The following is a 15921-nucleotide window of genomic DNA, read 5'->3' as shown; positions in this document are numbered from 1 at the left end:
ATTCTTTTATTCAGCAAATATTTATTACATGCCTACCTGTATCAAGTATTCCTAAATGTTAGAGATACAACAACAAAAACACTTCCTTTCCTTAGAAGGAACCTTTCACTGAGCTCTCTTTATTCTATATGCCTAATTGGGGTTCAGGTAAGTGAGAATGGGACTATTCATGAGGTTTTTTTTTAGCATCAGTTTTTATGAAGGCTTATATTTTTTATTGAGAGGCAGAATTATAGAGTGGATAGAATGTAAGTCAAAAGACCTAGGTTCAAATCTGGATTCTGATGGTTACTAGCTATATAACCCTACTCTCTAAATCTCTAAGTCAGGGATTTATCTATGGATTTGAAGGAGTCTATAAATTGGGATGTAAAAAATAGATCTTTATTTTCATTAACGTATAATTGAAATTGGGCATTTCCTTCAATTATTATTTAAAAAACAAACATTATTCTGAAAAGTCCATTGTCTTTACTAGGTTGCTAAAAGTGGTACATCACCCCCCATACACACATATACACATACTATTAAAAAATCTTTGCTTTAAGCTAAAGATGGGTTTTGATTTGCTCTCTAATCCAGCTAAGTGTCTTTGTATAGATTGCTGATTTCATGGGTAAAAGAAAACTCGTGGCTAAGAGAATGCCTCAGTCTCATGGAGTATTTCCTTTCTCCTGGTGAATTGCAAGTTCCACTAGGGAACTTGCCCTTTCCACCATTGATTATTAAAACTCCCTTCTATGTTCTCCCAACTCTATTTCATATTTACCATTCCTCATATCTATTGTATCCCTTCATTTTATCTATAATCTCTTCTCCTAAATAAACCTGCTTTTTTCAGAAAAAAAAGAAAAGAAAATTCCTGGTGAGGAACCTACTCTACCAGTTCCTGCTCTGTAACTTAGAGTTTTCTAGAGTTGCCTGAGATCCCAAAGGGGTAAGTAACATGCTCAGATGGAGTGTGTGTGTGTAGGGATAGATATATATGTACATAGCTATCTGTATATATATTTCTTTTTCTTCCTTCCTTCCTTCCTTCCTTCCTTCCTTCCTTCCTTCCTTCCTTCCTTCCTTCCTTCCTTCCTTCCTTCCTTCTTTCCTTCCTTCCTTTCTTCCTCTTTCTCTCCCTCCCTCTCTTCCTCCTTTCTTCCCTTCCTCCTTTCCTCTCTCTCCCTCTCTCTTTCTTTCTTTGTTAGGAGTACAGCTTAAGTCTTCCTCACTATAAGACCAATTTTCTATCCACTACAGAATAGTACTCTCAGGCATATGGTTATTTTGTGAAATTCAAGATGGATGAATGATAACTAAGATTCAAACTTCTTTCGTACAGTCACACATTGCAGAAATGCAGGGGAGAATAATTTCCAAAGCTTGAATAGGACATTGTCTCTGTGTTGGATAGCTTAATTAGTACATTGTCCAAATAAATATTCTTTCTACTTGACCTAAATAAATTTAGTCTTGATTTCTGGGGATTGGTTAGGAGCAGGAGAAATAGTTGAGAGGACCCCACTATCAATATTTATTTGGAGGAATCAAATTAGAAAGAGGAAGTTTCTTCCTCCTGCTAACTCCTCTCTATTTTTCTACATTTCCATTCTTGGTGAAAAGACAGACTTTATGTAAAAAATGATTTGAGACTAGCCTAACTCCTTTGATACAGATCTTGACTTGCTGCCAATGATGACCAACTAATAGAAGTCTAAAGAGGAAGAAGGTGACTACAATTCCTTTAGAAATTAGTATAGGTTAGGTCGCATAAATTTCAAAAGAAAGAATCTTTGGAATCAAGGGAAAGAATCTCAAAGGTTCTCTTTAATTCTATAAACTTAAGAGAGACAGCTGACACAAAGCTCATTCAAACAATGAGTTCCAAAGATTAGCAACAAGTTTTTCTTAAAATAAAATTAACCTCCTCAATTCTATTCTATTGAATTCCACAAATATTTATTGACCACCTGCTGTTTGCTTAAGCTAGGTACTATGGGAGACAAACAAAAAAAAAAATCAAAGTTCGGCTCTAAAAAGGATCTGAAAATGATTCATTGCTATTGATTGACAGAGCTGAAAGGGATTTTTATGATGAATGTGCCTCTAGCCAAGTTTTCCATCTTTCAAAAGAAAAAAATGAGATCAAAATGAATTCAGAACATTTAGGACACTGTGTCTTCTGAAACTTATTTCCAGGTTTCTTCTTGTGGTCTCCTTTGGGTTTTCACTTGAAAAATAAGGTCCACAGATAACAGAAATTTTTTTTTGGCAATTTAACTCCCTTGCCTTGGAATCTGATGGGTGATGCTATTGGTTAGACATTCAGACATTTTCTTCATGGCTCTTTTGGTAAAATCGACTTTTCCTCTTTCCCTCTTTACAGCGGTATATTCATAGGCTTTCAGCTTGCTGTAGTAATCAGAGAATTTGTTGTAGAGAATTGAGATAGGCATTCCATTTAGGATAACTCCAAATGCAATGCAGAGAAAAGCAAAGAGCCGACCTAGGTGAGTTTCTGGATACATATCTCCATAACCTACTGTGGATAGGCTCACCTAGAGGAAAAATAAAGGGAGAAGCAAAGTTATCAGCTAAGAAGATGTATGTATGGGAAGAAGAGAACCATAGTCATTTAGTCTAAATCTCTCATTTTACAAATGAAGAAACTGAAATCTAGACAAATGAAATTGTTTGGCATAGGTCACATAATTAGGAAGAGACAGTGGAAGGAGTGCAATCTGGGTCTGATGATGATTCCTAATCTAGAACTCTCTATGTACCACAAGATGCTTTGAAAGCCTTAAAATTCTACATGAATGTCCAGTGTTTTGATTATTATTATTATAAAGCATGAGGTAAGAAGGAAAAGTATAGCAACATGCAACTTTTTTTTTTTTTGTTTAAGTGACTTGACCAGGATCATACAGCTAAGTGTTTGAGGACAGATTTGAACTCAGGTCCTTCTGACTCCACAGATTCGGACCAGGCACTCTATCTACTGCATCCCCAGTTGCCCCTGTATCTGGTTTTGGGATGAAAAGAATAGTATTGTGGTTCACTCGTGTCCAATACTTCACAACCCCATGGAAAACATTATGTCAATATTGCTGATAGGATTTCTTGGCAAAGATAGAGGCTAAATGATTTGCTCAGGGTCACAATGCTAGTAAGTATCTGAGGCTGGATTTGAACTCAGATCTTCCTGACTTCAGGTCTAGTAGTCCACTGAACCGCCTAACTTTCCCATCAGAGATAGAATAGCACTAATCAGATCTCTTTGCTAAAAAACTAATTTGCCAAGCTGCCAAATTAGTATTTAACACATCTATAACAGAGGGCAAAACACTTCCCTTTCTAGCATCACTTGTGGACTCATTTTACAGGGGGCTATAGTAGGTAATGCATGAGAACTATTTTATAATTAATTCATAATTCTTCATCAATTAATTGATTGATTATGGTCATTATTTATTATTATTAATTATGGTCAGCATTTTCCAGGTGGTCAGATGCTAATTAGGATATTATTAATGCTTGACTTTAATGTAGGTTCAGATTTTCTTGACTATGCATTATTTCTTCTTTTCCTTTCCACAGGAAAAAAATCCTTCCTTTACTGAGCTATTCAATATTATTCTCATCAAGATTGAGATTTAGAAGGCTCAAAGATGGCACCAAGTAATTCTACAGGGTGAATTCTTGTGTAAGCAGGGGCTGGACCTGGATTTGGGCCAATAGTTCTAAGATCTGAGCCTGAGAAAACTGACTGCCTCTTCTAAATAGTGGCTAAATCACCCTATAAAGTAGAAATTTATGATTTTGTTTAAAATTCACATATTTCCCTATTTTATTTGTTTCACAAGTAGGAATGTTACCTTCCTCTGGCAGTTTTCCAAATGTCCATAAGAAAGTAAATCCTAGCCAATTGAACACTACATACAGGATAAAAATCCAATTTTGTTCTAAAGCATTAAGGTGGTCAAATTCAGTTTTTGTACAATAAAAGCAAAATAATTTTTGTTTTTCTATATAGTGAGGAGTCAGTAATAAACTTTTTGAAGGTTGATGGCTCATTTTTTTGATGAGCATGTTCACTTCTCAGTCAACTGAGGATCATTTATAAATACAAGTAGACACATTGTTTGTTTGTGTTTGAATTTTTAGAACAAATATATTAGGCCTTAAACATGGGAATGGGTCTTATCTCCTTCATAGTAGCCTCCTTGAGAGGCTATAAACTTACTTTCATAATGCTCTCATTCACTGCTAAGGACATTTTAAAAACTGCCTTGGAGAACAGTTTATGAGCTTATATACCCATAAAGCCATATAATTATTTTATAGTTACACATCTCTTTTTCTTTTATCTCAAGTGATACTACCTAGCTCATTACCCACTCAATTAATTTATTTTTTAAAATTGATTTATTTTAATGATAAATTTCGCTGATGCCTTTCTTGCATGGATCACTCACATTGATTCTTGCTAAGGTTAGGTTTTAGAAATGAAGCCTCAGAATAAATTATAATCGTTTCTAGAAATTATATCAATGTTATTGACCAGCAATTTCTCCAAGTGACTTTTGGCAATTGTCTGCTGTCATTGAGAGTACACATTGGATGTGCTCCAGAATATGATCATAACTTCCCAAAAGACATACCTAATGGAAAAACTATGTTTTCCTGATACCATTATTTTGAGGGAAATGATATACATTTCCATGTGAATAAATTCTAGTATGTTTGTTAAAATTTCATTTCATTTCCTTATAGCATTGGCTCTTAGCCAAAAAGCCCCAAATGAATTTTAGAGCATGTGTGAAATTGTTTTTACTAACCTCCAACTGAAATGTAACATTTTATTCAATTGTAAATATTGGCAAAATAATTTAAAAAAATACTATCTTTATGAAGGGTCCTTGATACACAAAAAGTGGTTAAAAACTTCTGCCTTATAGTCATAACATGTACATCCTGGAAGAAATTACATATTTACCAAAGGGAGGAGCACCAGGCTATTTACTGACAGGAAGCAATGCAAACAGACATGATATCTAGAACAGTACAGTGGAGAGAGCGTTAGTTTGGGAGTTGGTCAGGTCTATATTACTCTGTTAAACAAAGGAATTGATAACACAATAACCTCTAAAGTTCTTTTTGTACTTAAATCCATGATCCAATGATTTGGAAGTGCCATCTTGGAATCATAAGACCCATTAATGAATAAGGCATTCTAAACTGATGCCTTCATTATCCTTCCAATTCCCTCTTCCTCTGGCATCTGATTATTATCCTGGCTGTCTAGAGGAACAAATTTTGAACAAATAATGGGACCTTCCAAAGGAACCAGAGCACACACAATGATGGAGAAAAATGAATTCCATTTAAGGATTTTGTTGTTATTGGTTTCCATTTTCTGCTCCTCTACCCTTGCCAGGATGAGGGCATGTTGGTAGAATGAGAGCGTTTTGGTGGAATGAGGGAAGAGATAACAAATCCTGAGCAGGAAGAGACCTTAAAGTTTTCTCAAGATTCCTTCTCAATAAAAGAATAATAAGAACAATAGCTACATTAATGAGCAAATCAGCATTATTCATTCCACAAGACATCAGAATATTCTTTTAAAAAACATGCAGGAAGGGCACATAGGTATGTCTTTGAGAATGTTACCTCCTTTGCTCAAGATATGAAGTATTTGGCAAAGGGGAAGGAAAAGGGTCATCAATGTGAAGAAGGGACCCCGAAATTCTAAAACTTGAAAGAGAAAATCTCCTTCAACTCTGCCTCAGTGAGGAACCCCACCCAAGGGAAACAAGACAAACAGTTTCATTCTATTATCTAGGTGGGGCTGATTCAGTCCTGGGTAAAAGAATTTCAACCCCATTCAATTATCTTTTATTCAATTCAAATTCCAACACAAACTGAAACCCAGCTTGTAGATGAGTCAACTTGGGACTCTACCCATTAGCTCCCACCAGGTCTGACTTGCTCTGCTCAAGCTGTCTCAGGCCCCACCAAGACACTTCCATCAACTAAAGTCTTTGCAGATGGACCTTGGTGGCTCCCTCTGCTGCCAGAACTTTCTGTTCACTGAGAACTGCATTCTCAGTGCAAAATTCCATTTTCCAATAGAGCTGCCACTATAGAAGTCAGTGTCTTCGTAAATTGATTTCTATCTAACAATAAACTTTCATTTTGCAACTAATAATTTGGGAATGAATGAATTCTTTCACTCTTAAAACTTGCGGCCAATTTAAAGGGGATTCTTAACAACTCTCTTATAACCAATCTAGACCACTCAAACAGTATCAAATGTAACATAGTTACATTCAATTTCTTAATTTGCTCTGCTATGGTCTAAGGGGAAAATGTTTTGCTATGTAGCTCTATTGCTTTTTAAACATTTTTTACTAATACATACATACATATATATATATATGTACATATATATAATATATAAATACTATGGATTTCTTTAAAATCAGTTACTTTTCAATAATTCCTTCCTCTTATGACAAAAAAACAATTGAGCTAACCAAGTCTACCAGCTAATGTGACATCCCATAAACCTATCCATTGCCTATCCATCCAGAGGAGTGTTTTCCTCAATGTATTTTTTTTAAAAAAAAGTCTCCTAGGATAAAATCACCCACTTGCAGAACATTTAGCTTTAAAACTTTAATGTGTATACTACATTCTTCTTTTAAAAAAAAGTTAATGTATCCATGCCACCAAAAGATGAAGAGGATTCTGGAACAACTTCAAAACACATCTTATTTTTCTGGAAAGTCCAATGAGAGGATAAAAAGTTCTTATATTTCTTCCTTCTTGGTGAAACACTCAATTCCTTCCATCTTAGTTTTGGCTAATATTATTTAATTTATGTAAGGAAAAAAGAGATGTAATTTCATTGATAAAATGAATTCTTAAGTGGAAAGAGTCCTTCTGTTAATGCATCTTCCAGGCTTAGCAAGCTCTAAGAGTTTAAATGAATTGAACCAGATCATACAGCCAGTATATCAATTGTAGAACCTAAAACCCAGTCTTTTCTTCTAGGTCAGTTCCCTACTTCCTATGCTGTAGGGCCTTAAAATAACTCCAATAAACTAAAGTACACAAATAGATTGATTTCTTTCCCTTCTAGATGAATGTCTATGAAGCAAGTGTAACCTTGGGGGGAATATATTTGTGTGTACATGATTTGACATTCCCAAGGTAAGGTAGTAGGAAAGAGGAATGTTTCATTTGATAGTTTTTCCTAATGCCTAAGGCCAACATCCCAACACTGCTCTTTTAGGAATTCAGTAGCTGACAACAGAGAATTTTTTTTTTTTTTTTTGGGGAGCGGGGCGGAGGTGGGGGCGGGGAGGGAGGAGGAGAGTTGAAGGGTATCCAGAGACAGGAAAATAATCTTCTGTTAAAGAGTGGAACGGCAGGTTTCTATTTCCTCATCTTTAAAATGAGGATGAAAATGTCTTTAAGGCCCTTTCCAAGTATAATATTCTAAGATTTTGTAATCCTGTATCTCCAGCTCACAGTAGTAGAAATGTCTATTTATTTGGGGGCAACAGTTTACTCTGAGTTTCACTTTTTACAATGTTCTGGTTGGGGGAAGAAATAGTTTACTTAGTTTATTTTGACAACTAAGGGGTTTGTTCTGATCAAGCAGCTTCTATATAGAATGCCTATGTATTGGTGAATCTTTGAGTCCATGTGTAAAAAAGAATGACTCAGAGTTATTTCCAGATCTTGATTATAGATAATATATAGACCTGAAGTGGGAATATTTGGGATAGTAATTAATACAAATAATTCATCCAGTTTAATTGTGATGATGATTCTAATGAATGGGAAATTAGAATCTAATGATTCTAATGAATCGGAAAGAATAGTACCTTTGAATGCACTGCATTTCAAGGGTAACTTGATACATCCTGCTGAAGAGGAGGAAATGAAATCATCAGGATTGTATATTAACAGAATTTATGCACTATTATAGGGATAATTAAGACTCAGTTTTTAATAGTCAGCATGAAATGAATTATCTTTACTACTTGGGAGAAGATTCTTCTATTCTATTGCATTAGCATATATACAAATAAATATAATAGAATATTATAATGTAGTTATTTATTACTACATTATAATATTCTATTATATTTATTTGTATATATGCTGTAAATAACTGATCAACATGAAAAATTCTAAGAAACATTTGTATAAACTGATACATAGTGAAGTTTATAGAGCCAAGAAGACTATATATACAATTGCAATAATCTAAATGAAAAGAACACTAAAAAGAAAACAAACTTTCAGTAATTGTTAATGACAAATCTTGGTCCTAGATAATAAGCTATCATATGTCCTTATGATATGAAGTCCTGAGGGACTTCAGAGTACTTGGTTTTGTACAATGAGTTGGAGTACTATATCTGGAAATGATTATGGCATAAAAGTAGAAGATATCAAACTTTATAAAAGTAATATAAAAAATAAAGGGACTGATTTTCACATGTTGTTTGTGGGGTCCCTTACAATGAGTAAAACTAAAAAGATTTATAGACATCCACAGACAAGAATCAAGAAGCATTACGAGATATGGCGTATGAACAAAGGGAGTATCCATTTTCATATTTATTCCAGTGGAATCGTACCATGATTTTATATTTTGTAAACATGTACCCATGCCTCCAAATTGGAGTTTTATTTTAAAGATGACATTTTAGTTGTTTGGGGGAATGGAATCTTTGCCCTCTACTACCTTATATCACACAGCTGGATGAAACTTTTCTTTCTTCCTTCCCTAAAGGAGCAAGTCATAGTATATCAGTTCAATTTGTCTAATTTGTTTCCTATAATAAAGACTTTTGATTATTTTGCATGAAATAACTACAACCCTAGAGAAATTTAGATATGACTTATATGGATCACTGAAACTACATTTATTCAGAATCAGATAGCTTAGCAACATGGCATAAAGGATAGAGGACTGAACTCAGAGTAAAGAAGGCCTTGGTTTAAGACTTACCTGACACATTTTGGCTTTGTGACTAAGGGCAAGTCACTTAACTTCTTAGTGACCCCAAACAGCTCTTAAGACAAGAGTTGCTATAATACATTGGAGAAGAGTATTTTTTACAGGAGGAGCTCATCATATTCAAAGGAAATCACAGATAGGGACCAAAATGGGCTAAAGAAATATGTGTTAAGCTTTTAAGCCATAAAGTTAGATGTTATAGCAAGGACAGAATAGGAGAGGCAGCTTGAAACAGTGATAACAGAGGGGAAAGCATTAGGTTTGGATAGAGTTGAAGGATATGGGTTTGAATCCCAGCTTTGCCCCTTAGTACCTGTTTCTTCATTTGCAAAATGAGGTGGAGATGGAAATGACACTTCAGTATCTCTGCAAAGAAAACCTCCAAAGGGGTCACTAAGACTCAGACAGGTTCAATAATCTACAACACCAAAGCATTAGAGCTTAGAGATTTTAAGTTTCTTCAACAAATCTTTATATGATAATATTTTGGGGTCTTATCAGAATAGAGTCACCGTTTTTGGGTATGCATTGATTTATCAATTCTTTTTCTAAAATCTAGTCTCCAGAATTGGAAACAATATTCTGAATGTGGTCCAAACTACTTGAACTTGACAAAACCCCCAAAGCCATTGCTGAGATCAGCAGGGCACAGAAAGATAGGAGAGCTTCAGGAAGGAAGAGGATAGCTTAATGGTTGAAGAAAACAGCTATAGAGGTTGATGACACAGCAGAAGGAATAAAGGATAAAAACTGAAGGGAGAGAAAAGCAGTGTGGCATGTCATCGTGGACAGACTGCTGGACTTAGAGCCAAGAAGGAGTTCAAATCCTGAATCTCAGTTTTACTAGATATGCGACTCTGGACATCTCCCTAATTTCTGAGCTTCCTATTTATTTATCTAGTTCTTTTTTGGGACTAAGTGAAAGAGAAGATTTTTTGCTTTAGTTGCTACCTAGCCTTAATCATTGAGTGGGAGGGTAGGTCAAACTGAGACCTGTTGAAGATCTTGGCTTAAAAAGGCCAGGGTCTCCTAGTTCATGCAGTGCCATCTCCAGTCCTCCAGTGCCTTGCTGCTGGACCCAGATGGCTTTGGAGGGGAAAGTGAAGCAGGTGACCTTGCACAGCCCACCCTCACTTGAATCCACTTCATTTGCATGTCATGGCATCACCTCCCTGATGGCACAGTCCTCTTGGAGGACAAAAGACAAACAACAACAATCTCATTTGTAAAAGATAGGGGAAGGGTAGATTAGAGTTCTTTTGTGCTTCACAATGCTATGAATCAGGAAGAGGAGAAGGCTAATGGAGGAAATAAGCCTCATGGAGAACAAAGGCAACTACTTACAGCTGCCCACCACCAGGAATGGGGGATGCTGGTGAAATTGGTGCCGGCTACGTCGTGTTCCACCGAATAGACAGCAGCTGAGAAGGCAAAGATACCCATGGCGATGAAGAGCAGGAGGCAGCCCACCTGCTGGTAGCACTGGCGCAGCGTGAAGCCAAAGGCCCGCAGCCCTGTGGAGTGGCGGGCCAGCTTGAGGATGCGGAAAATTCGCATAAGGCGCATGATGCGCAGCACCTGGCCTACCTTGCCCACGCAGCCCACAGTCTCGATGTCGTGCTCCCGGGGCGATCCCTTGCCTCTGGCCTGGTCCTCGCCCATTAAGGTCTCCAGCAGCAGCTGCAGGTAGAGCGGCAGGATGGCGATGAGATCCACCATGTTGAGAGCGCTGCGGGCGAAGCGCTGCAGGTCCGGCGTGGAGGCCAGGCGCAGCAAGTACTCCAGGGTGAAGAAGGCGATGCAGAGCGTCTCCACGTGCTCCAGAATGAGGTGCACATCTCCGCCTCCCAAACCTTGCTCTGTCTTCTGCTGCATCTCCTCCACGGTGTTGAGGGCCAGCGCCACGACAGAAATGAGGACGAAGAAGCTGGAGGCCACGGAGATGATCTTGGCTGCCACCGAAGAGAAGGGCTTCTCCATGAGGTTCCAGAGGCGGCGGCGCAGCGGCCCGAAGTAGCGCATATCACGGAAGAGATCCTCGGCCTCCTCCAACTGGACCTGGGCGCGCAGCTCCCGCTGGATCTTGAGCTGCTCGCTCAGCTCGTCCCGTCGCTCCTCAAAGCAGATGCGGCAACAGCGCGGGGTGTACTTGAGGCGCACGCCCCAATAGCCCAGCTCCTCCAGGAAGTTGCGTGGACACAGCTCGTCCCGCACCAGTAGCACTCCAGAGGAATAGAAGTTGTAGACCAGTTGGAATACGGCAGGGTCACGGTCAAAGAAGTACTCGTCGTCCTGGGCCATGTAATCGTCGCATAGGCCTAGCTGGCGGCTGCGGCTGGTGGAGGTGGCCAGACGGCCCAGACGCGTCTTGGGGTAGCAGATCAGCTCTCGATAGTCCAAGCGGTAGCTCTGGCCCCCCACATTGACATTGAGCGTGGAGGAAGTACCCGGGATATTGGGAGCCTCTGGAGCTACTTCAGCACCTTCCAGCTTGTTCTCTTCTAGAAACTCCTTCTCCCACTCTTCCAACTCCTCACCATCCTCATCCTCAATGAAGTAGTTATAGTTGCTCTCGAGCCACGGGGGAAGACTGACCTGAGAAAATGCCCCCACGGAGCAGACACTTTTCCGGTGTTGTCCTCCCCCTGTTTGGTCCTCTCCTTGGAGACATTCTAGAGGATTGATCTCGGCTGTGTCCCAGGATTTGCCGCTCCAAGACTCTTTTCTTCGATTCTGTTTCCACATGATGCTGGGGTTTTCTCCCCTTCACTTCCCTTTTTCCTTTCCCGAGTTGTCTGCTGATCCTCACTGGGCCAGAGTAAGCAACTACTTATTTCATTTACCTCTTCTCTGGGTCACCCCATATACCCTATATAGAATCTATTATATATATATAGAATCTTTATATAACCCTATATAGAAGTCAGAGTAGCCCCAATTACCTCATTCTCCATTAGAAACCTCTGAGAACAGGCACTGGAGCAGCTCTCAGGGAGCCTGGACACATGTTAATAACTGAAGTTGACTGCTCTAATCTTGCTGACAAGTGCTGCATGTGGATAGAGGAAGGGATTTATGGGCTATTATCCTGTTTCCACTAGTCCCTCTCCTTCTGTGACGTGAAAGATTATGCTGCCTTAAATCTGTTTCAGATAATCAGGAGAAAAAGGCACAGATTATTGCTAATAAAAACAGACGATATCCATCAGGTCTCTAAAGAGATTCAATTTGCTAATAAATAAATAAAAAAGATGGTTGATAGTGTACTGGATTGCTTGGGTGGGGATATCTTTTATTTTGGGTGGGGATATCTTTTACATAAAGCATTTTATAAAACCTTAAAGTGTCAGCTGTTATTATTATTGTTATGGGATTAAGTAGCATTCGCTATTCTCATAGTAGTAATAACACATTTATAAATTGGTTTTATATTTAACCAATTTCCATTTCAGGCAAAGAGCTTTCTGTATGGGAAGTTCATAAAGGAGATTTAACTCTACTCTGTGCAGGACTTTTTTTTTAATCATAAATTATATATTAGTCTTGACATGACCTCCCTGACTCTACTTACTGTGAAATGTCTACACTAAGGGTTCCATTGAGCATTTTTTGCTTCTGAGTTTCAGTCAAAATGAAATTATAATGGGAACATATTTTGTTTGATTTACAACTGTTTAGTCTATTTTGTAGTGTCAAACAGAAGGCAGATCTCCTGAGCTCAGGGTCATTGTGAGATAGGATTTGAAATGTCATGCTGTGTTATGTCATATTCCAAAGCCTCTCCCCTTTCTAATTTATTTCTTTGGCAGGCACACCCTTATTTCAGACACTCAGGTTTGCAACTATGAAATTATCTTTAGTTTTTCCCTTTTCTCACTCCCTGTATCCAGCCTTATATTCTAAATCTTGTCACTTCTCTTTCCACAAAAAATCTTGAATCAGTTCTCACCTGACAGTGTCAGTACCCTCCTAATCTGTCTAGCTTTCTACCTAGAATAAGAGTACTTAGTATTGTTTTGCAGTGAACTGTTGAACTCTATGGCCTTTCATACAGAATAATGTTTTTAAAGAATAAAGTTCATAGTATTACAAAGGGAATTAATTATATTAAAATACAATCAATTAAACTATTTTTAAAAAGTAAATTCAAGAACCCCAGGTCTAATTAGATTCTTTCCTCTTCAGTCCAATGTACAAACAACTGCCAAGTTGACATTCGTAAAGTGCAGATCTGATCTTGTCTCCCCTGTTACCTCCAGGACAAAAATACAAACTTCTCTATTTTGGTATTTAGAACTAGTCAAAAATCAAGCTCCAGCTCATCTTTCTGGATTTACCAAACATTATTTACTTTCACACATATCTTTCATGATAGTCATACTGTCCTTTTGTTCCCATCTCTGTTTTTGTACTGCTAACAGCCATAATTGGAATGCTCTTCCGCCTCACATCTGCCTTATGGAATTCTTAGTTTTTTCCAAGGCTCATCGGAGATGCTTCCACTTACAGAAGTCCTTTTCCTGATATGCACACAATTGCTCCCCAAATTTCTCTGTATTTGTCTTGTATATATTTGTATATACTCAGATAGTCATCTGAGTTTATTATTCTCTCATTTCTATCCCAAATAGAGAATATTTACTCTGTGAGGGAAGGGAATAGACCTTTCTTTCTTTTTTCTTTCTTTTTTTTTTCTTTCTTTCTTTCCTCCTTCCTTCCTTCCTTCCTTTCTTTCTTTCTTCCCTCCTTGCTTCCTTCCTTTCTTTCTTTCTTCCCTCCTCACTTTCTTTCTTCTTTCCCTCCCTCCTTGCTTCCTTTATTTGTCCACTCCTTTGAAGAAGCAATCAGTGGATAGAGTGTCTTTCTGTCTTTCTCTCTCTTATTTTCGCTCTCTTTTTCTCTTTCTCTCTTTTCTTCTTTCTTTTTTTTATCTCCAACACTTAGCCCAGCACATAGTTTGTACTTCATGAATCATTGTTGAATGAATTAATATTTTCAAAGATAGAAAAAAATGAATTTTTTTCATTTATGGAAGGCAAAAGCTGATTTAAGTATAATATTCAAAAGTGACAAGAAGTTGTTCTTCAGGGTATGAATGATTCTTTAGCTCCTGCACTGGGCCTGGGATGTCGAGGGTAGCCAAATTTAGAAAAATGTGTTCATCTTTATGCAAGATTATATAGTGGATAGATACCAGACCTAGAGCCAGGATGCCCTGGTTTCAAGACCCATCCCTTACAGAAAATGTCTTTGTGAACTTGGGCAAACAACCCCTCGAGCAACTCTGAATTTAAGTTGAAAAGAAATTGCTGAAAAATGTTTGTAGCAGCACTTTTTATGGTGGGAAAAAACTGAAAATTGAGCAGATGCTCATCAATTGGGTATATGAATGTAATGGAATATTATTGTTTTATGAGAAATGATGAGCAGACTGATTTCAGAAAAGCTTACATGAACTAATGCTGAGTGAAGTGAGTAGAACCAGAAGAACACAGTATATAATAATAGCAAGATTATGTGATGATCAACTATGATAGAATTTGCTCTTCTCAGCAACAGTGGTCCAAGACAATTCAATAGACTTGGGATGGAAAATGCTATATGTATCCAGAGAAAGAACTATGGAGACTGAATACAAATTGAACCAGCCTATTTTCATTATTTTTTAATTACTTTTTTCTTTCCATGATTTTCCCTTTTGTTCTGATTTTTCTTTCCCATTTCTAATATGAGAAAAATGTGAAAAATATACATGCATAATCTATCTTAGATTGTTTGCTGTCTTGGGAAGGAGGGTGGTAAGCTAAGGAAGGAAAAAAAAATTGGAACTCAAAATCTTGCAAAAATGAATACTGAAAACTATCTTTACATGTAATTGGAAAAGTAAAATATTATTAAAAAAAAAAAAAACCAACAAATACTTCCCAAGACCAAAATCAAAACAAAACCAAGAAATTGCTGCTCTTCATTCATGAAGAGTTTCCTCATTGGCAGTATCTTACATAATGAAACTACTGGTTTGAAACTATACACACACACACACACATACACATATATAGATTTTAAATGAGATTATTTGTAAAATGCTTAACACAGTGCATAACATATAATTGGCACTTATTCCATCCTTCCTCCCTCCCTTTCTCTTCTCCCTTTCTTTTTTTCTTCTTTTTCTCTCAATTGTAGAACAGTGCATTGAACCAGTGAAATCAAGCACCCTCTCCTCCCTGAATTATAAATCACAGATAAAAATTATGTTTCTGTTTTCTGGCCAGGAAATGTGGATGTTAGAGAGTGGGATGATTTCATTTCTCCTGAGAGCTGGAAAAAAGGGCAAGATGAGTAACAAGGATGGATAACTAATTGCCAAAGCTTTTGAAGGGCTATGTTGTAGAATAAAGATAATCCTTCCTGATTCCAGAGAGTTGAACTAAGAGAAATGGACAGAAGTTGAAGAACAGTTTTCAGTTCCATATATGGAAAACCTGACTGACATTTAAAACTGACCCAAAGTGAAAAGTGTCAGATTCTCCCCATGGGAATAGGACTGAAGCATTGGGGTAAAGAACAATTAGCAGGGCTTGATGAAGAGAATTCTCCTTGTATAAAAGTGGGCATTAAGTTCATCCTGGGAAAAGCAGAGCTAGGAGAAGAGTCAGGAGTAAGGAAGAATATCACAGCAGTAGAGTTAGAGAGTGATTAACCCAGAACTGGTGGATTTTAGTGTTTTCTCATATAATGTCTTTTTTTTTTTTTTTTTTTTTTTTTGGTGGCAATGACATGCTAGTTTATTGAGTCAATTAGGTTGCAGGCCTAAATATAATGAACTGCTTTAGTAGGTAATGAGTAATTGTATGTCTTTCAGTGAAGGCTGAATTTGTCCTGAATAT

The 15921-nt window shown here is 37.4% G+C and overlaps 1 protein-coding gene across 1 annotated transcript; it reads right to left on the bottom strand.

Annotated features, from left to right (window-relative positions):
• Positions 1 to 1849: 1849 nt before the first annotated feature.
• Positions 1850 to 12222, bottom strand: KCNV2 (potassium voltage-gated channel modifier subfamily V member 2). Its single transcript, XM_051987106.1, has 2 exons — positions 10376 to 12222; positions 1850 to 2546 (listed from the first exon to the last, which is right to left on the bottom strand). Exons 1-2 carry the CDS (start codon positions 11774 to 11776, stop codon positions 2265 to 2267), a joined length of 1683 nt encoding a protein of 560 aa, XP_051843066.1. The 5' UTR covers positions 11777 to 12222; the 3' UTR covers positions 1850 to 2264.
• Positions 12223 to 15921: the final 3699 nt, after the last annotated feature.

This window comes from Antechinus flavipes, chromosome 1 (genome assembly GCF_016432865.1).
Source record: "Antechinus flavipes isolate AdamAnt ecotype Samford, QLD, Australia chromosome 1, AdamAnt_v2, whole genome shotgun sequence".
NCBI lineage: Eukaryota > Metazoa > Chordata > Mammalia > Dasyuromorphia > Dasyuridae > Antechinus > Antechinus flavipes.
The sequence above is the reverse complement of the archived record's forward strand: the minus strand, read 5'-3'. Positions and strand labels throughout refer to the sequence as shown.